This window comes from Parambassis ranga, chromosome 14 (assembly GCF_900634625.1).
Source record: "Parambassis ranga chromosome 14, fParRan2.1, whole genome shotgun sequence".
NCBI classification, from domain to species: Eukaryota; Metazoa; Chordata; class Actinopteri; family Ambassidae; genus Parambassis; species Parambassis ranga.
Genome location: NC_041034.1, coordinates 9130770 through 9151515, shown reverse-complemented (window position 1 = coordinate 9151515; position 20746 = coordinate 9130770). Strand labels below are relative to the sequence as shown.

General features: G+C 39.8%; 5 protein-coding genes across 5 annotated transcripts; all 5 read left to right on the top strand.

The window, feature by feature from the left end:
• The first annotated feature begins 77 nt into the window (after window positions 1-77).
• On the top strand, window positions 78-1049 carry LOC114446248 (olfactory receptor 1-like). Its single transcript, XM_028421748.1, has one exon. The coding sequence runs from the start codon at window positions 78-80 to the stop codon at window positions 1047-1049; it is 972 nt and encodes a 323-aa protein (XP_028277549.1).
• Window positions 1050-4579: 3530 nt separating this feature from the next.
• On the top strand, window positions 4580-5557 carry LOC114446520 (olfactory receptor 1571-like). The gene has a single exon (XM_028422167.1). The coding sequence runs from the start codon at window positions 4580-4582 to the stop codon at window positions 5555-5557; it is 978 nt and encodes a 325-aa protein (XP_028277968.1).
• A 1829-nt stretch (window positions 5558-7386) lies between these two features.
• LOC114446519 (olfactory receptor 1-like) lies at window positions 7387-8352 on the top strand. Its single transcript, XM_028422166.1, has one exon. It carries the CDS (start codon window positions 7387-7389, stop codon window positions 8350-8352), a length of 966 nt encoding a protein of 321 aa, XP_028277967.1.
• A 602-nt stretch (window positions 8353-8954) lies between these two features.
• LOC114446518 (olfactory receptor 2AP1-like) lies at window positions 8955-9911 on the top strand. The gene has a single exon (XM_028422165.1). It carries the CDS (start codon window positions 8955-8957, stop codon window positions 9909-9911), a length of 957 nt encoding a protein of 318 aa, XP_028277966.1.
• A 1574-nt stretch (window positions 9912-11485) lies between these two features.
• On the top strand, window positions 11486-13104 carry LOC114446517 (olfactory receptor 1-like). Its single transcript, XM_028422163.1, has 2 exons — window positions 11486-11497; window positions 12139-13104. Exons 1-2 carry the CDS (start codon window positions 11486-11488, stop codon window positions 13102-13104), a joined length of 978 nt encoding a protein of 325 aa, XP_028277964.1.
• The last annotated feature ends 7642 nt before the right edge of the window (window positions 13105-20746 follow it).

Genomic DNA, 20746 nt, shown 5'->3' with positions numbered 1-20746 from the left:
GAAAGTAAGAGCTCACTACAGTCTACAGAACCAATCTGTGGTGTGCATTACTGCTTTCTGCAGCATCAAACTTTACAATGGAGTTCTTTAACTCAGCAATTGGAAAGAACATCACTTTTGTGCGCCCTGCTTATTTTGTAATAAGTGGATTTATTGGCATACCTAATATGAAGTATTACTATGTCTTTCTGTTTTTTGTCTATGTTGTCTCAGTGGTTGGGAACACAGCTGTGATGGCCTTAATATATTTGGATAATAATCTGAGAACTCCAAAATATATAGCAGTGTTTAACCTGGCGTTTGTGGACTTGCTTGGTAATTCCGCATTGGTGCCAAAGATCATTGACCTCTTTCTGTTGAATCACCCCAACATTGGCTATGCTGACTGCTTAACGTTCCTTTTTTTCTGTTATTCCTGCCTTTCATTGCAGGCTCTGAATCTGGTTGCACTGTCCTGTGACAGACTGATAGCTATCATGTACCCACTGCACTACCAAGCGAAGATGACTCACAAGTTCATGCTGTGTTTGATAATATTTTTCTGGCTTTTTGTCATTGTCAGTAATTTTATTACAGTCGGCCTTCTAACAAGACTTTCCTTCTGTAATTCTGTGGTGATAAACAGCTATTTTTGTGACCATGGACAGATATATAGGCTTGGATGCAATGACACAACTCCCAGTTTAATTTATGGTCGACTGCTGATATTCCTTTTTCTCGGGCTTCCACTGATGTTCATCACAGTAAGCTATGCGTGTATTGGCTATACATTATCTAAAGTAGCCACACTTCAGGAAAAAATGAAAGCCTTTAAAACTTGCACTGCTCATCTTTCATTAGTGACAATCTACTTCCTCCCACAAGCAGTCACCTTTTCTATTGGTGGGAACCTAGATCCAAATGCCAGGATCATAAACTTGTCTCTGACCTCCATCTTTCCACCCATGTTGAATCCGATCATTTATGTTCTACAGACACAGGAAATCAAAGTGTCAATAAGAAAAATATTTAAAAAGACCAGAAGGCAAACCAAAATCATGGTACAGTAAGCAATGATGCAGGAAGAAGAATGAATGTAAAAGTATTTCTTAGACACTGTCATCTTTTTTTTTTTAAATATAGAAAAGTTACATCCAACCATCACATTGTCAGAGCAAAATAGGAAATTCATTAATATGTGCCCTATTACCTGACTGAATTTTCTCATACGCACAATTCTTATATTATATAATATTATTACAACATACTTGTAACCATCTGATCTATTTCTTTTGTTACTGATAGCCCAGACTGAGTGTAGGTTTCCTGCCAGTGTGTTTAGGATGATGTACCAGAAGACAATGTATAAATTCAAATTTGCTTTACTGGCAATAAAAAAGTCAGTTGCCTGTTTTCATTCAAGTTTACCTAAATGTAAAATAGCATTTATATGCTAATGTAAAAAGTATTGTGACCCTACTTGACTATTTAAAAAAAAAAGCAAACGTGTGGATTACTAAGGATTCATTTCAGTCTGCCAACCAGGAAAATATAATATGAGGTTATTTTTTTATCCACCCCATGTGTTGAGAAGGCGTCAAAACAGCAGTTATTCCTTGTAAAATGTAATATATAATGTAATGCTATGAATGTGTTTATTTAAACCCAAACCATGAGCTTTGCCTGAACCTAAGCCTGTTATTTAACACCTTACAGTAAAAAGGACTTTTTAATGCCCAATCACATTCGAAAGTGAAAATAAAACAAAACATAAATAACATTTTTGGTGTTCAGGAAGCACTTAAGTAAAACACAACAACAACGTCAGGAGGGAGGTGACCTCTGACTCCTGGGTCTGAGGATATATCAATTTTTATATTCATCCTGTAATAGACGGTTGACAGCCAAGAAAAGCAGCCATTTCATATGAATGTTTTCAGTTCATGTTATGACATTTATGTGTAAATATATGTTTATTTTTAGTTAATTAATTATTGAGCGAAATCAGAAATATAGCACAGAGATGAGGTGTTGTACAGTCGTATGGCATGATGCAGGAAAGATTTCCTGTAATGGTCCTAAAGACAACAAAGCTGTCTGAGCCTTGTGGAAAAGGCGCTCCGTTGTCTGTTGAGTACAGGGAGGAGAGGGTGGTCGGGGTTGCTGGAGATCCACGATGGATAACAGTTAAGTGTCCTCCTCTCCAGCGCTGCTTCAAAGGTCTCTCCTCTGCAGCCAATGACAGACCCCCCAGCAGACCACAGAGGAGAACAGAGCGCTGGCAACAACAGACTGGTAAAAGATCAGCATCTTGCTGCACACATTGAAGGACCTCAGCTTCCTCAGGAAGTTGGTCCTCCAGCTCACAGGTACTTGTACTCCTTCACCACCCCCACATTCTTAGCCAGGATGCAAAGGGGCTGCGACGCTTTTCCTTTCCTCCTGAAGTCAGTCACCATCTCTCTGGTCTTGCCCACATCAAGCAGCTGGTGATTCTCTCCAGCCCACTCCACAAATCTGTCCACCAGGCCCCTGTACTCCTCCTCCTGTCCACCACCTATACACCCCACAACTGCATAGTCATTAGAAAATTTCTGTAAGTGACATGACTCTAAGGTGTATAAAGTGAACAGGAATGGAGAAAGCACAGTGCCCTGTGGGGCAGACAGGACACTACCCAGTCGGACCAACTGTGGCCTGTCTGTCAGGTAATCAGTGATTCAGGAGACAATGGTCCCACCAGCACCCATGAGCCGCAGCTTCTCTCTCAGTAATCGAGGCTGGATGGTGTTGAAGGCACTAGAGAAGTCAAAGAATGGGATTCTCACTGTGCCTTCACCACCATCCAGGTGTGAGTTGAGGATGCCATCATCTACCTGCTGAACCGTGTCTACACCCACCTGGACAAGCCAGCGAGCACTGTGAGAGTCATGTTTTTTGACTTCTCCAGTGCCTTCAACACCATCAAGCCGGCTCTCCTGGGTGAGAAACTGACAGCGATGCAGGTAGAGCCCCCCCTTGTGTCATTGATTGTGGATTATCTGACTGGTAGACCACAGTATGTGCGGATGCAGCGGTGTTTGTCTGATACAGGGGTCAGCAGCACCGGAGCCCCACAAGGAACAGTCCTCTCTCCCTTCCTCTTCACGCTTTACACCTCTGACTTCAGCTACCAGACAGAGTCATGTCATCTTCAGAAGTTTTCTGATGACTCTGCCATAGTGGGATGTATCAGCAAAGGTGGAGAGTCTGAGTACAGGACTGTGGTTGACAGCTTTGTTACATGGTGCGAGCAGAACCATCTGCTGCTCAATGTGGCAAAGACAAGGGAGCTGGTTGTGGACCTGAGGAGGACCAAGACACACACGGCTCCAGTTTCCATCGGTGGGCAGAGTGTGGACATTGTGGAGGATTACAAATACCTGGGAGTGGTGTTGGACAATAAACTGGACTGGACTAAAAATACTGAAGCCCTCTACAAGAAGGGCCAGAGCCGCCTCTATTTTCTGAGGAGGCTCCAGTCCTTTAACATCTGTCGGACTATGCTGAGGATTTTTTATGAGTCTGTGGTTGCCAGTGCCATTTTGTTTGCTGTTGTGTGCTGGGGCAGCAGACTGAAAGCAGCGGACACAAACAGACTCAACAAACAAACTGATCAGAAGGGCCGGGGATGTGGTGGGGGTGGAGCTGGACTCCCTGACAGCAGTGTCAGACAGAAGGATGCTGTCTAAGCTGCAGGGGATCCTGGAGAACAGCTTCCATCCTCTACACCACGTGCTGATGAAGTGCAGGAGTACGTTCAGCGCCAGACTGATCCCTCCTAAATGCACCACTGAGCGCCACAGGAGGTCCTTCCTTCCTGTGGCCATCAAACTGTACAACATCTCCCTCTGAGATCAGAACACACTGTCTTGTAATCGTATCCATATTGGATTTATTCAGACAAGATTTTACTGCACATGGCACAAGTTGTATTATATATGACTTTAGTCTTCACTTGCCAGGACTTGACTTGAATGTTTATTATTGTTTAGAATTTGTTAGGTTTTATTCTTATTTTACGCTTACTACTTTACCTTATTTGTATTTCTGTCTTCTTTGAGTATACATGGAGCACCTGGAATGAAAGCAATTTCCCCCTGGGATCAATAAAGTATTTCTGATTCTGATTCTGATTCTGATTGAGCTTGCTGCAGCAGATAGATGACAGCATCATCTACCCCCAGACGTGGCTGGTGGGCAAACTGCAGAGATCTCTGGACCCTCGAAATTTGCAGTAGCAAAATTTCCCAGCCTGGGATAAATAAAAGTATTTCTATACCTGCGACTTCAGGTTAGCCAACACCAACCTCTCCAGCACCTTCATCACATGGGATGTGAGGGCAACTGGGTGGTAATCACTGAGGCCAGATGGAGATGACTACACTGAATAGACACAGGAGCACCTGATTTGTCTCCTCCTCCTTTTAGAAGTGCTCTCTGTCACAATAGTTAAAGGTCTGTGTCCACACAGAAACAGCGAGAGAGACGGAGAGAGGCTCTTCTTCTCTGTCACATCTCTGGGACACATCTCTGCATCTCATCTTTGGAAGGTGTTAGAATGGATCTTTTTAACTCCGCTTTTGGAAAAAACATCAGTTTTGTGCATCCAGCATTTTTTACAATAAGTGGTTTATCTGGAATCCCAAATATTACCCATTACTATGTCTTCCTGTTTTTTGTGTATGTTGTTTCAGTGGTTGGAAACACAACTGTCATGGCTTTAATTTACTTTGATCATAATCTGAGAACTCCAAAATATATAGCAGTTTTTAACTTGGCTTTTGTGGATCTGTTTGGTAACACTGCTCTAGTGCCGAAGGTTCTCGACATCTTTCTGTTTAAGCATCCCAACATTCCTTACAATGACTGCTTAACGTTCCTCTTTTTCTGCTACACCTGCCTTTGTATGCAGTCATTTAATCTGGTTGCACTGGCCTATGACAGACTGATAGCTATCATCTACCCTCTGCACTACCAAGTGAAGGTGACTCACAGGTTTATGTTTACTTTGATCGCTTCTTTTTGGGCTTGTTCAATCATTGCTGTACTCATTTCAGTCGGTCTTATCACCAGACTTTCTATCTGTGACTCTGTGGTTGTTAAAAGCTATTTTTGTGACCATGGTCAGATATACCGTCTTGCATGTAATGACCATTTTCCCAATTATGTTGTTAGCTGCTTGTACCCAGTTCTTATTTTCTGGCTCCCTCTAGTTTTTATCCTGTTAAGTTATATATACATTGGCTATACTTTGGCTAAAGTGGCCTCAGTTCAAGAAGGACTTAAGGCCTTTAAAACATGCATAGGTCACATTTCATTAGTAGCTATATATTTTACCCCACTGTTAATTACATTTACTCTGATGGAAAACATACATCCGAATGCAAGGATCATAAACCTGTCTCTGACATCTGTCTTTCCTCCCATGTTGAACCCGATTATTTATGTTCTTCAGACACAAGAAATTAAAGAATCTCTAAAGAGGTTATTAAGATTCAAAGGAAAACCTAAAATAACACCTAAACATGCATTATGATGCATTTATTCACTGTTTCTTTTTCGTTCTCTTTGCAGTGAAAAGGCTTTTGTAGATCGTAAAAGTATTTGAATCTTATGCAATCTAAATTGCATATAATTACTGATTTTAAATGTAACATTTGGTATAAATGATGAATGGTAAAATTCTCTGTGAAGGTTGTGTTTTTGTCACTGTGTAGCAAGGTCAATGACAAATCAAGCTTCTAAAAAGCTATTTTTAAAAAGTATTTTTTTAAATAATGGAATGCATATTTTTGAGTCCAGAATAATGTGTTTAAACAAATCTCATTTATTAAATAACCTTTCTAACAGTTTTAACTCATATTTTAACAGCTTTTTTTAACTTCACAAGCAAGAAATGTTGCAACCAAATATTTATAGGTAACAAATTATTATTTGGTAGTTTTGTTTTTTGTTTATACAATAATTTAAGATTTTTCCCTTTTGTAGGTCAGGTTTTAACTATCGTTATAATCCAATTTTGCATTTAAAGACAGAAAAAATATTTAAAAAAATACACAAAGTCATATATTCAGTAAAATTAGTACACAAATTACATTTAGAAACCATTTGGTCACTTTAAGCTATTATTAGTCTGAGTAGAAAAACATGACGTCAGCACGGTGGGGCCAAGTGAAAGCATTTTTTCCTCCCAGTTACTTTATGCAGCTCACCTGAATCTCTTCACCAACTACTTGAAGAACTTGCCCTACAAAGCGGCATCTAAAATGTACATATTATGTAAAAATGTGTAATATCTTTAACTTAAAACTAGTAAACATGTTAGACATGTCACAGATATATTTAGAGCTTTTAATAACATTATATAGTGACATTCCTTGCAGTTGTGCCACCTGACTAGCTGGTTGCACCACCTGACTTTGGCAACTTATCTTAAATTAAACAGGCTTCTGTTTGGATGCTAGCATTAGCGTCTACAAATGTCATCATATTCATATAGATCAATTTTTATAAATAAAGCGTTTTATGATAAAATTTTTATAAAAATAAAATATTTTTTCTAGTTTTTCAATGGTTGTACCACCTGACAGAAAGTGTACCAGTCTATATATGAATTGAAAGTAGGTCTTTTTATCAATATTTAGGAGAGACCTACAAACCCTTTTAGCTTAATCCCAAGGGTCCCTTGGGGTCCTCTGGCTGATACAACATCCTGTTTACGGCTATTGTCTCTTAACTTCAAAATAAAAGCCCATTGTTTATGGTTGCACCACCCTGACATTAAGTAAATGTAAATTGCCGGACAAATGCTTTTCAGTTATCTCAACAGCTTTAAAATTATTGATATGAGAAACAAAATAGATTGACAGAGTGACAGATGTTATGAAAAGATTACATTATTTTGAAAGAAAATAGTCATTTTTCTGAGAAGTTCAGAGAAGCAAAAAATTAGCATTTTGTAGTATTTAACACTTAAATTCAGCCGAGAATACTAAAGGCATACTTTCTTGTTGCTCTGCTCGATGTTTATCATGTATAATGTTTACTGTCTTGTGTTATAGCATTCATACTTTTGGCCTTATAAGCCTCACAAAGACAACATGTCTGTTCTTGATGAAATTTTTATATTCTCTGTATTTGTGATGCGTAATACAGATTATTACTTACTGTTCCCTTTAATAACAACTAACAAAAAAATAACGGATGGTAGGGGGGTAGGGTGTGGCAGTGACGTTTGGTTTCTGTCAGAACAGTTAAAGCTTGACTGAGCTGCAAATGCCACAAGAAGCAGAGAGAAAGAAACTTGTCTTATCATTTGACAACACTTTGCTGGCCTACACATCTCTACTGAGGTGGAGTTTTGTGATGGAGTTTTTTAACTCAGCAATTGGAAAGAACATCACTTTTGTGCGCCCTGCTTATTTCATAATAAGTGGATTTATTGGAATACATAATGTCAAGTATTACTACATCTTTCTCTTGTGTGTCTATGTTGTTTCAGTGGTTGGGAACACAGCCGTCATGGCTTTAATATACTTGGATCATAATCTGAGAACTCCAAAATATATAGCAGTGTTTAACCTGGCGTTTGTGGACTTGCTTGGTAACACTGCTCTGGTGCCGAAGGTTCTTGACATTTTCTTGTTTGATCGCCCTCTTATTTCCTACGCTGACTGCATAATGTTCCTCTTTTTCTGCTACACCTGCCTTTCCATGCAGTCACTAAATCTGGTTGCACTGGCCTATGACAGACTGATTGCTATCAGCTACCCTCTGCACTACCAAGTGAAGGTGACTCACAGGTTTATGTTTACTTTGATCGCCTGTTTTTGGGCCTTTGCTATATTGGCTATACTGATTGCAATCGGTCTTCTTACCAGACTTTCATTTTGTAACTCTGTGGTTATTCACAGCTATTTCTGTGATCATGGTCAGATATACCGACTTGCATGCAATGATAATTTCCCCAGTTATGTCATTAGTTTTCTGTCTCCAGTTCTTTTTTTATGGCTCCCGCTACTTTTTATCCTGTTAACTTACATATACATTGGCTATACTTTGGCTAAAGTGGCCTCAGTTCAGGAAGGACTTAAGGCCTTTAAAACGTGCATAGCTCATATTTCATTAGTGGTTATCTATTTTGCCCCACTTTTAATTACATTTACCTTGATGGATAAAATACATCCAAATGCCAGGATCATAAACCTGTCTCTGACATCTGTCTTTCCTCCCATGTTGAACCCGATCATTTATGTTCTTCAGACACAAGAAATTAAAGAATCTGTGAAAAAGTTATTAAAAATCAGTGGGAATCGCAAAATTACAATGTGAAAATGTGGTTCACCACATCATACAGCTGTTTTCATGTAAATGTTTAGACGTCTATAAATGTATTTAGATAGTTATATCAGTAGTTTTATATTTATGTATAAAAATGTCCAGTTGGATAAGTGAGTTCAAAGCAGTAAGAATAACTAGACAAGTTGGTGTATGGATAAATACCTTGTTCTTGTTTTATATGCTTACAGTTACTTGAAATAAAAATGTTGAATCTATGCATGCTTTTTACTATACTGATTTAGTTTAATTTAAATAATAATGTGCTACGGATGGCTCATCACTAAATTTGTGATGCTTGGATAAGAGGCCTCTTGCTTAGCAATCCTTAAGATATCCATGTTTGCTCTGCATATGTAATGTAACAACAGTAAAATAAGTTTCTAATACAAATAATTACTATCATTTATATTAGTGTCTAGTACAACCTAATGTGCAAACCTAGTGTCCTCATGCTGCTGCAGAGTTGACACATGGGAGCAGACGGTCGCTATAAGAGTTGGAAAATGGCAGCACTGCTCGCAATTTCTAGCTGGATTCCAGGACGCACCTCAGAGTGCACAGATCAGAGGGACAGCACAAGTAAAAGTCTTTAAATGGAGTTAGAGAAAAACATCAGCTTAGTGCACCCTGCATATTTTATAATAAGAGGTTTTGTTGACATACCTAATATTAAGTATTATTTTGTCTTCCTCTTTTTTATCTATATTGTTTCAGTGATAGGTAATACTTTAGTGATGATTATTATAATACTGGATCACACGTTGAGGAGTCCCAAATATATGGTGGTTTTTAATCTTGCACTTACAGATTTGTTAAGTAGCTCTGCTTTGGTTCCAAAAGTTATTGATATCTTTCTGTTTAACCATCCCTATATTCCTTTCAATGAGTGCATAGTGTTTATGTTTTTCTGCTTTACTTTGCTGTCGATGCAGGCTCTTAATCTGGTCGCACTCTCCTATGACAGACTGATGGCAATCATTTACCCTCTGCACTATCAAGTGAAGGTGACCCACAAGCGCATGTTGACATTAATTATTTGTTTTTGGCTTTATACAATGAGTATTACATTCACTTCATCTGGGCTTCTCACAAGAGTTTCTTTCTGTAAGTCTGTTGTTATTAACAGCTATTTCTGTGACCATGGGCCTTTATATCAGCTTGGCTGCAATGACATTACCCCCAATCGTGCAATTGGTGGTTTGGCACCAGTTCTTATTCTTTGGCTTCCTCTAGCATTTATCTTGATAAGTTACTGCTGTATTGCTTATGCTTTGATAAAGATTTCCACAGTGCATGAGAGACTGAAGGCTATCAAAACATGCACAGGTCATCTTTCATTAGTAGCAATCTATTTCTTACCTACTATGATTGTGTATATATTCGGGAGCAAAACGCAACCAAATGTTCGGATCATTAACCTGTCTTTGGCTGCTGTTGTCCCCCCCATGTTGAACCCTATCATCTATGTTTTTCAGACACAAGAAATCCAACAATCTTTTAAAAAGTTGTTAAAAATTAAAGGCCAATCTAAAATTGTGACAAAAAATTAAGACATGTCTGCGGTTATTTTAACTTTTCTTGTTCTCAGCTTAAGACACAGTTAATATCTTAGGTTTATATCTGTGTGCAGGTTTTACTTGATTTATCTGCAGTTGATAATTTGTTTCTCAGGATGTTCATAAATAAGGGAACGAAATTAAATACATAAATCAAACAAACTTGTTGTTTGCTTGTATTCAGAATGTAAGTATTTCTATATAACATTAATGCCTTTACAGTGCTAACAGAAAGACATAGTTAAAACAATTTTGTTGGGAATATCTCATACTAATGTGTATGTATGGACTTATTGTTGTTGGGGGTACAGAAACAACACACACAGAAAGAAACAGGAGGGAGAAATAAATGAGAGAGAGAGAACAGGCGATGGAAAGGTGAAAAAATGAGTAACGCAGAAAATAAAAAGTCTCATCTCAATTTCAATAAGGCGAGTGTGCAGTTTGGAAGGTTAAAATCTCATCACAAACAGGCTTATTAACCTGCACAGGCACAGTAGAGCTGTACATCTATCAGTGCAGTGAACCTGTGTGATTCTCTAAGCATCTCTGTTTTTTCTCTAAATAAATAGTTAACATAATATTGGCCATGTGCAACCAGACATTGCATCTTTTTGTCAGATTGACTTGAGTATTGTTTTTGTTGCACTGTTGAGTACAATAAGCCTTATGAAAATGATCAACTTTATCATGAATGATTTGTACACTAGTAATTAATTTCAGTTTATATTTACATAGTTTTTGATAATAATTTAAACAACAAAAATTCCAAGGAGCTGATCAATAAGAGCTGACTTAAAAGAGCCAAACTTGTCATCACTATTGTACAGTGATTCCTACAGCCTTCGCTCTGAATGTTGTATCTCAGCTAGTGACGTGCATACTGACTATAAATGTACTATGCTTCAGCCAGGCAGTGTGCACCGAGCATCATTGAGGAGCAGGCTAAAACACAGTCAGTGGATCTCTAACAGTGTGTTTGATGTTCAGTGTCAGGGTGAACGTTAAGTGGTTAGTAAAAGGATAAGTGCATATTTGGTCTTTGGAAAGTTTTCTCAAGTTAGAAAAGCTATTAAAAATATTTTTGGTGTTAGGTTTTCTGTTTCAACAAAAGGGGTCCTCAAAAAAAGAGATTAGAAGCCAGCAGTAAGGTGTGCGCCATGGAAAGTAGCCACCACAGGCAAGGATGACTTGCATCAGTTTGATGATGACATAAACAGTTACATATTGAAGTGTATGAACATCCACTTGATCACTATGTTACACAGCTACATGTTTGAAAAGTAAAAATGACTGGTCTCATGCGGCAGATCACTTTAGTGTGCTGTATAGCTGCCTGAGCTGATCTTAGAGCAGTTTCTGTTTAGCAGCTACGTCAGACTATTTTTATCTTTTTTAATCTTTTTCCTTTTAATGGCTGATAAAGTGAAAGGCATGATCATATTTAATGCTACATTTGCTCATCCTGCGGCATCCTGCATCAGTGGTTTTACTGACATGTTGTGTTTTGTCTACATCACCTCTATATACTTGCTGCCAAACTTAGCTCCACTCATATTTATCCAAATATGGACAACATAGTGAACAGATCTATATATATGGCTGAATTGCTGTGAGCCCCCCAAAAATGGCAGTAGTTACTATCAGGCGGAGCCCAAAGTACTGAGTTCAATACTAAATGGGGTGTAAGATGAGTATCAATGTGACCTACATAAAGCTTGTGAGGTACAGGTGTTCATATGATGAGACATTTATGTTGCTGAAAATTAAGTCTTTCATTGTGGAATGTCAAAAAGTCATATTCTCCAGTTTTCAACAATGTCTTTTTCATTTTTTTTTATACACCAACATCTTGTTTCCACTAAACAGAAAAGAGACAAACAAAAACTAAAGTACTTATTCATAGTTTCTTTTACTTCTTTATGTATTTACTTCATTGTTTTTGTGCTATAATGATTTAGTACTCTGACAGTAATTAACAGTTGCATCAGCACATCAATGATGTATGAGGCGGTTACAGAATTAAATATTCAAGTGATGACTATATGTCACAGCTACTTGCATTTTGACTGTCCCCTCCTCCTGAAAACATAAATGGCAGGACTCAGCATTCAGCTCAACTTAGGGCACTATACTTGATATTTCTGCCAAGCAGATGTATCTTATTTATATTTATTATCTTTAACATCTTAGAGAGATATTTGTAATAGGTCCAGCAGAGAGATCCTCAACCATGTTTAATGCTACATTTGTTCGTCCTGCTGCATTCTACATCAGTGGGTTTTCCAACATGTCTCATGTGAAGTATTTCTACGTCTTCTTGTGTTTTGTCTACATCATGACTGTGATTGGGAATGTTTTTCTGCTTGTGGTTATCTGCCTGGTAAAGAGTCTTCATACTCCTAAATTCATGATTGTGTGTCACTTGGCTTTTACAGATCTGTGTGGCAGCACTGCTCTCATCCCAAAAGTCTTAGACACATTTCTGTTTGAAAGGAGATACATTGTCTATGAGGCCTGTTTGAGTTATATGTTCTTTGTTATGTTTTTTACAAGTGTGCAGTCATGGACACTCGTCACTATGGCCTTTGACAGATTTATCGCAATATGTTTCCCTTTAAGGTACCATAGTATTGTGACTAAAACATCTGTTGCTCTAATGTTGCTGTTTGTGTGGTTGTTTTTCTTGAGTGAAATAGCATTTATGGTTGGGCTTGTTGATCGCCTCTCTTTCTGTGGATCCATAGATGTACAAAGCTTTTACTGTGATCATGGACCACTATTTCGCCTAGCCTGTAATGATAGATCATTAAATTTCATAGTAGTAGTCATTGTTGTTGTTAGCATCAACCTGATTCCTTTAGTACTGATAGCTGTCACATATTTCTGCATTTCTGTAGCTCTGAGCAGGATTGCATCAGGAGAGGAACGACTCAGAGCTCTGAAAACTTGTACGGCTCACCTGATTCTTGTGGCTCTTTTCTTTCTACCATTCATGGGCACCAACATATCTGTATTGATCTCCTCTATCCATCCTAATGCCAGAATCATGAACTCCACATTGACTCACACTATACCAGCTTTACTCAATCCTATTGTATATTCTTTAAAGACAGAAGAAGTGATGAACGCTATCAGGCAGCTTTGCAAAAGAAATAGGCTGATGAACAAAGTAAGAAAGAAGTGAATACTTTGTCAGAGCTATACAATCATATTAGGTGGTTAGAGTACATTATTTGTGTAATAACAATGTCTTAATATGATCATTCAGATCTACACAATATAATTTACCTTTAATTTATGATCATCATGTGCTATTTTGTAATTTGTTGTACTTTTGTGTTCAAGAAGATTGGTCTCATCATTTTGTAGTGAATGGCTGGTGTTCACTGTTCGCTGTTTACAAAAATAGTTACCCAAGATGAATCACCTTAGTTGGTTCACATGTGTTTTATCATGTTTTACATCAGCTTGCTGTAATGATGATCATGAAGGAGATACTATTTTGAGAAAACATTTCTTTAAATGCCAAAGTATTAAACCAGTGATCATTTTTGTTCTTTTTTTCAGTGAAGGTCACATTCAAAAAAAATACACAAACCCCTTTCTGTTATTGCTGGGTCAAATAATGCTGTGCAGGTGCATTGTGCAAAAAATATGATCTAAAACACTTCATCTAAGTGCACTAAATTATTTTTAATAAACTAGCAACCACATAATACATGTGCTGATATGATATAAAACCACAACGTCTGACAACAAAACATTGATGCTATTACTGGTCCATGTGTCACACATTGAATGAATGATAGTTTCCCACATACCAGTTGGCAATTTGTGGTGGCATCTCGCACCAGTGTCACATCGGTCGGCGAATCGGTCATCTGGTTTTATACAGGTTAAATATACACCTGTATGCTTATCTAATTACATTTTTTAAAGCTTCAAGAAGCATTTTGAATGTATTCAGGTAAATCTTAATTCTCTAAGTTAGTTCTGAGTGATAAGACAAATACATTTTTACAAGAACCCTGCCTGGACCTTCCCCCACCTCAACTCCATACATTACAGGCCAGTATATTAGTTTGCTCATACAAATACCTGGCCTTTATATTGGAGGAAGACCTGTCTTTAAATGTCATGTTTCATTTATTATTCTCCAAATTAAAATTAAAAGTGAAAGTGACAGGTGATTGAAAGTTTTTGTTAGAATTTGTGCTTATAGTTCTGATCTTTAGACTGTGTGTCATTCAAGGAATGGATTACAAAAACAGCTGAAGCTGAAGATTTTTATTTAAGTATATGAACTCACTGACCTCGTTCCATATGTCAGCCTGTTCTTGTGTTGTAAAATGACATTTTCTGGTAAAATAAAGGTTAAAATAAATAGTGTGATATAAACACATAAATACATTAATAACATAAATAATGTAATTAGATATATGGAACTACTAAACTACTAAAGGCGGTTTTTAGCTTCCGGCGCGGCCTCGCAGTAGCAGCCAGCCAGAGAAGCTCCGCACACCGCGGGTGTATTAAGTTGTTTTTCGTAATTTATTTCTACTCTAAACACTCTACTTAGTACTAAATCGAAGTATAAGCGGTCAGGCACTTCAATAATGCGTCTTTTTCGGACTTTCTTCGTGGTCTTCATCGCTTTTGGAGCACTTTTATCATGCCGCGTCTCGGCCGTGACGGAAACACGCCAGGGCTCCATTGTTTACACCAGGGATCAGCTGATGAGTCTCCAGCACAGCGGGATGTATGGCCAGCGACACGAAATCCCCAAAGAACTAAGAAGGAAACAACGTGGAAGCAGAGGGGGCAAAAGAAGACAGCTGAGGAAAAGAAGATACAAGCCGTATCTTCCTTCTATCGTCATGGGTAATGTTAGATCACTGGGTAATAAGATGGAAGAGTTAACATCTCTCACAAAGAGCGAGTGTGTGTTTCGTGAGGCGTCTGTAATGTGCTTTACAGAGACGTGGCTGCACGCAAACATACCGGACTCTACCGTGAGTTTAGCCGGCTTTCAGTTGGTACGGGCGGACAGGAACTGCACCGAGAGCGGCAGGAAGAAAGGAGGGGGACTTGCGCTCTACGTGAACAACCGGTGGTGCAGCCCGGGACACGTTACGGTAAAGGAGCGTGTGTGCAGCCCAGACATTGAACTGCTAGCGGTGAGTCTACGTCCGTATTATTTGCCCAGAGAGTTCTCTCACGCCATTGTACTCGTTGTTTACATTGCTCCCTCGGCTGAGGCGTCACGGGCTACTGACGTCATCAGCTCTGTGACCGCGAGGCTTCAGACCCAGCACCCTAATGCCTTCATAGCGATTTCTGGCGATTTTAACCATGTTAATCTGAAATCAACTCTGCCCACTTTCAAGCAGTTTGTGGACTGTAAAACAAGAGAAAATAAAACTCTAGATTTACTGTATGCTAATGTTAAAGAGGCATACAGCTCCATAGCTCTCCCTCCCTTGGGCAGATCAGATCATAGCCTAGTCCACCTCAAACCCCAGTATATACCAGCAGTACAGTGGCAGCCGGTGACCACCAAAACTGTACGGAGGTGGACACCGGAAGCCCTGGAGACCCTGCAGGGATGTTTTGAGGTGACTGACTGGGATGTGTTCTGTGACACTCACGGTGAGGATGTAGACACACTCACAGACTGTATCACAGAATATGTTAATTTTTGTACAGATTCTCTAATCCCCACCAGGTCAATACGCTGCTTTCCAAACAATAAACCATGGGTGACAAAGGACATCAAGGCATCACTCAACAGAAAGAAGACAGCCTTCTTGAGTGGAGACAGAGAGGAGATGAGGAGGGCCCAGGCAGAGGTGAAGGAGAAGATTGGAGAGGGCAAGGAGAGCTACAGGAGGAAGCTGGAGAGCCAACTTGCCCGGAACAACTTGAGGGAGGTATGGAGTGGTATGCGAACCATCACCGGCCACAATAGGATCTCTGACCAGCTGATGGATGGAGATCTGCAGGAGGCCAACCAGCTGAACCTGTTTTTCAACAGGTTTGATAGTCCACTCCCTGACCACCCTCCCCCTCCCTGTGATGCACCATTAACACCTGTCGATAACAACAATGTACCTCCTCCTCCTCCCCCTCCCCCTAACCACACTAACCAGTTTCACCTCCCCATCAATAACATCACCCTGCCCCCCTTACCCCACCTCCCATTAACAACCCCCCACCCTCCCCCTTCAGATCTCTCTCTCTGCTCTTCTGTGTCCACAGTTACCATCACCACAGAAGATGTGAGGAGGGAGTTCAGTCGCCTACGACCGGGAAAAGCTGCAGGACCGGACGGACTCAGCCCCAGAGTACTCAGGGACTGCGCCACACAGCTGTGTGGGGTCTTCCAGCACATCTTCTCCCTGAGTCTGAGCCTGATGACTGTCCCTGCCCTGTGGAAGACAACATGCCTTGTTCCTGTGCCCAAGACCAAACATCCAAGCACACACAGCGACTACAGACCAGTTGCTCTGACTTCACATGTGATGAAGTCTCTGGAGAGGCTGGTCCTGAAACACCTGCGTGCTGTTGTGGAACCATCGCTGGACCCCCTGCAGTTTGCTTACCAGCCCCGTATTGGAGTGGAGGACGCCATCATCTACCTGCTGCACAGAGCACACACCTACTTGGAGGAGGCAGGTAACACTGTTAGAATCATGTTCTTTGATTTTTCCAGTGCGTTTAACACCGTGCAGCCTGCCCTTTTGAATAGGAAGCTCCTGGACATGCAGGTAGAGACCCCACTGGTCACCTGGATCACTAACTATCTTACAGGTCGACCACAATTTGTGAGGCTGAGGAACACCGTCTCGGACACGATAGTGAGCAGCACGGGGGCACCCCAGGGCACGGTACTGTCTCCATTCCTGTTCACACTCTATACATCGGACTTCAGACACTGCTCACAGTCCTGCCACCTGCAGAAGTTCTCGGATGACTCTGCCATTGTGGGCTGTACCAGCAGAGGTCGGGAGGCGGAGTATATGAGTGTGGTGGACAGAACCACCTGCAGCTGAATGTCACAAAGACAAGAGAGCTGGTGGTGGACTTCAGGAAGCACCAGACACTCCCTAACCCGGTCAGCATCAAGGGTACCAACGTGGACATTGTGGACAGCTACAAATACCTGGGTGTCCACATTGACCACAAACTGGACTGGTCCACAAACGCAGAGGCAATATACAGGAAGGGACAGAGTCGCCTGTATCTACTGAGGAGACTCAGGTCCTTTAACGTCTGCCAGACCATGCTGCAGATGTTTTACCACTCGGTGGTCTCCAGCGTCATCTTCTACGCTGTAGTGTGCTGGGGCAGCAGGATGAAGGCGGCCGACACCAACAGACTCAACAAGCTCATTAGGAAGGCTGGCTCGGTGCTGGGAGTGGAGCTGGAGTCTGTGGTGGAGGTGACGGAGAGGAGGATACTGAGGAAACTCCTCAGTATTCGTAACAACACGTCTCACCCCCTGCACGACACACTGCTGTCCTACAGGAGCACATTCAGTGGTAGACTGAGACTACCGAGGAGCAGCACAGAACGCCACAGGAGGTCCTTCCTGCCAGTGGCCATCAGACTGTATAACTCCTCCCCTTTCTGTAGGGAGAAGCGCTAGATAATCATGTCAGGCATCACTGTCATTCCTATATTATGTTTACTTAGCACCTTACATCTCCATATTGTATCCATGTATCATATATTGTGCTCATACCGCGTACTGTACTCTTTTTGGATTATAGTGACACTTATACTCTGTACTTAACTGCATTTAATGTAACTTAATACCTCTGGCACAAGAATTTCCTTCGGGATTAATAAAGTTTTATCTTATCTTATCTTATCTTATCTAACAAGGCAACTAACTCATAAACAGCTTTTGGTAGTATTATTCTTCATGCGACTATAGGCATATAACGTAGTTTATGTTAATCATAACAGCATTTCACCTTAAATCGCTGAATGGTTTGCTGCCTTACCAGCTCTGTCTGTGCTGAATTAGGCTGCGAGATATTCAGGCTAAAGCAAAGAACAAGGAAATACACTTGAGATCAAACACAATACTAAGGCAGGACACGCCTAGACACACAAGATGCTCTGGCAGCGAATGCAGGTAGACACAGATATTAAATACATGAAGGAAGGGAAGACGATGAGATGCAGGTGACACACATTAGGGCGGGGCAGGCAATCAACAAAGGGAGGAGACACATGAAGAAGTAAAACACACAGACACAGGAAGGAATGGAGCTTTGCAAAATCAAACAGGAAATAACCAAAACAAAACAAAATACATAAATACCAAAATAACAAAAAAATCTGAAAAATAAGAACAACAAAACACAGGATCATGACATTGATTGAATGCAAAATTAGTGTAAGAAATGAGTGCATGATGATGAACATTTTTTCATAATTTGACAGTTAATAACAAATACACAATAATTCCTACAAAACGTTTGGACCACATAATGGTATGTAAGCACAAGACATATAATTTACACTTGGCTGGTACACATATTTCTTTGGAACTTTATAGGAGTTGTTTCAAAAATTAATCTTTGTGTTTCCTTTTCATTTTTTTAACACCATCTTGTTTCCACTAAACAGAAAAGAAACAAACATAGTTTCTTTTACTTTTGTTTGTGCTATAATGATTCAGTACTTTGTTGACAGCAATTAATGATTGCATCAGCACATTAATGATGCATGAGGCAGTTACAGAATTAAATATTCAACTGATGACCATATGACACAGCCTATGAATTTTGACTGTCCCTTCCTTCTGAAAACATAAATGGCAGGACTCACCATTCAGCTCACTTTTTTTCTTAGAGAAGCAGATTTTTGTAATGGATCCAGCAGAGAGATCCTCTACCATGTTTAATGCTACATTTGTTCGCCCTGCTGCATTCTACATCACTGGTTTTACTGACATGCCTCATGTGAAGTATTTCTATATTTTCTTGTGTTTTGTCTACATCATGACTGTGATTGGGAATGTTTTTCTGCTTTTGGTTATCTGCCTGGTAAAGAGTCTTCATACTCCTAAATTCATGATTGTGTGTCACTTTGCTTTTACAGACCTGTGTGGCAGCACTGCTCTCATCCCAAAAGTTTTAGACACATTTCTGTTTGACAGGAGATACATTGTCTATGAGGCTTGTTTGAGTTATATGTTCTTGGTTATGTTTTTTACAAGTGTGCAGTCATGGACACTTGTCACTATGGCCTTTGACAGATTTATAGCAATTTGTTTACCTTTGAGGTACCATAGTATTGTGACTAAAATAGTTATTCCTGTAATGTTGCTGTTTGTGTGGTTGTTTTTCTTGAGTGAAATAGCATTTTTGGTTGGGCTTATTGATCGCCTCTCTTTCTGTGGATCTTTAGCTGTAAAAAGCTTTTACTGTGATCATGGACCATTATTTCACCTAGCCTGTAATAATAGATATGTAAATTACGTTGTAGCAGTCATTGTTGTTGTTAGCATCAACATAATTCCTTTAGTACTGATAGCTGTCACATATATTTGCATTTCGGTAGCCCTGAGCAGGATTGCATCAGGAGAGGAGCGACTCAGAGCACTGAAAACTTGTACTGCTCACCTGATTCTTGTGGCTCTTTTCTTTCTACCTTTCCTGGGCACCAACATAGCTGTATTATTCTCCTCTATCCATCCTAATGCCAGAATCATGAACTCCACATTGACTCACACTATACCACCTTTACTCAATCCTATTGTGTACTCTTTAAAGACAGAAGAAGTGATGAACGCTATCAGGAAGCTTTGCAAAAGAAATAGGCTGATGAACACAATAACAAAGAAGTGAATTTGTCTTAATATGATTGTTAAGATCTACACAATATAATTTAACTTTAAGTTATGATCATCATGTGTTATTTTGTAATTTGTTGTACTTTTCTGTTCACGAAGATCATATAAAATGGTCTGATCATTTTGTAGTAAATGGCTGGTGTACAAGGCTCCCCCCTGTAAAATGAACTTTGTATCTCAGTATGTACACGTTTTACAAAAATATATACCCAAGATGCATCACCTCAGTTGGTTCACATGTGTTTTATCATGTTTTACATCAGCTTGGTGTAATGATGATTGTAAAGGAGATAATATTTTAAGAAAACATTTCTTTGAATGCCAAAGTATTAAACCAGTGATTATTTTTTTTTTCAGTAAAGGACATATTCTGTCAGGATTGTTTATGAATTTGGACTCAAAATGCATTCATCAAATGAATTTGGACTCAGGGTCAGTACGACAGGGAAGGCTATCTCAGAAAGCCAATGGCAGGCCAGAGCACAAGGAGCAGCAGCAGTCCAACAAGGCAACAAGGCAGTCCAACAAATGGGAAGCTGTCTCAGAAACCTTTGTCAAGGTCAGAGTCTGGTACACAACTGGGCAGTCCACAAGGCAACGGTACAAAAGGGGTGAGATGAGATCAATCTGATCTTCAGAGGTACCAGGAGGAAGAAAAAACAGTAATCCATAAAACACCTTATGGTCAAACCCAAGGAAGTCATAGTAATTAATAATGCTGGAATGCTCAGAACTAGGACACAAGACGATCAGGCAACTGTGAGGGAAGACACATATTAAATCCACTGCTCAAAAAAATGGGGACATTAAAATAACACCTAGATCTTAGTTCTCAATGAATGAAATATCCCAGTTGAAAAACTTCATTCATTATGTAGTGGAATATGTTGAAAACAAAATAACATAAAAATAGGAATGGAACGGTTCACCAAATCCATGGTTCGGTTTGTATCATGGT

What these genes read in the sequence shown, in the direction of transcription:
- LOC114446518 (XM_028422165.1), top strand. Translation starts at nt 8,955, where the DNA reads ATGGAGTTAGAGAAAAACATCAGCTTAGTGCACCCTGCATATTTTATA.
- LOC114446248 (XM_028421748.1), top strand. Translation starts at nt 78, where the DNA reads ATGGAGTTCTTTAACTCAGCAATTGGAAAGAACATCACTTTTGTGCGC.
- LOC114446520 (XM_028422167.1), top strand. Translation starts at nt 4,580, where the DNA reads ATGGATCTTTTTAACTCCGCTTTTGGAAAAAACATCAGTTTTGTGCAT.
- LOC114446519 (XM_028422166.1), top strand. Translation starts at nt 7,387, where the DNA reads ATGGAGTTTTTTAACTCAGCAATTGGAAAGAACATCACTTTTGTGCGC.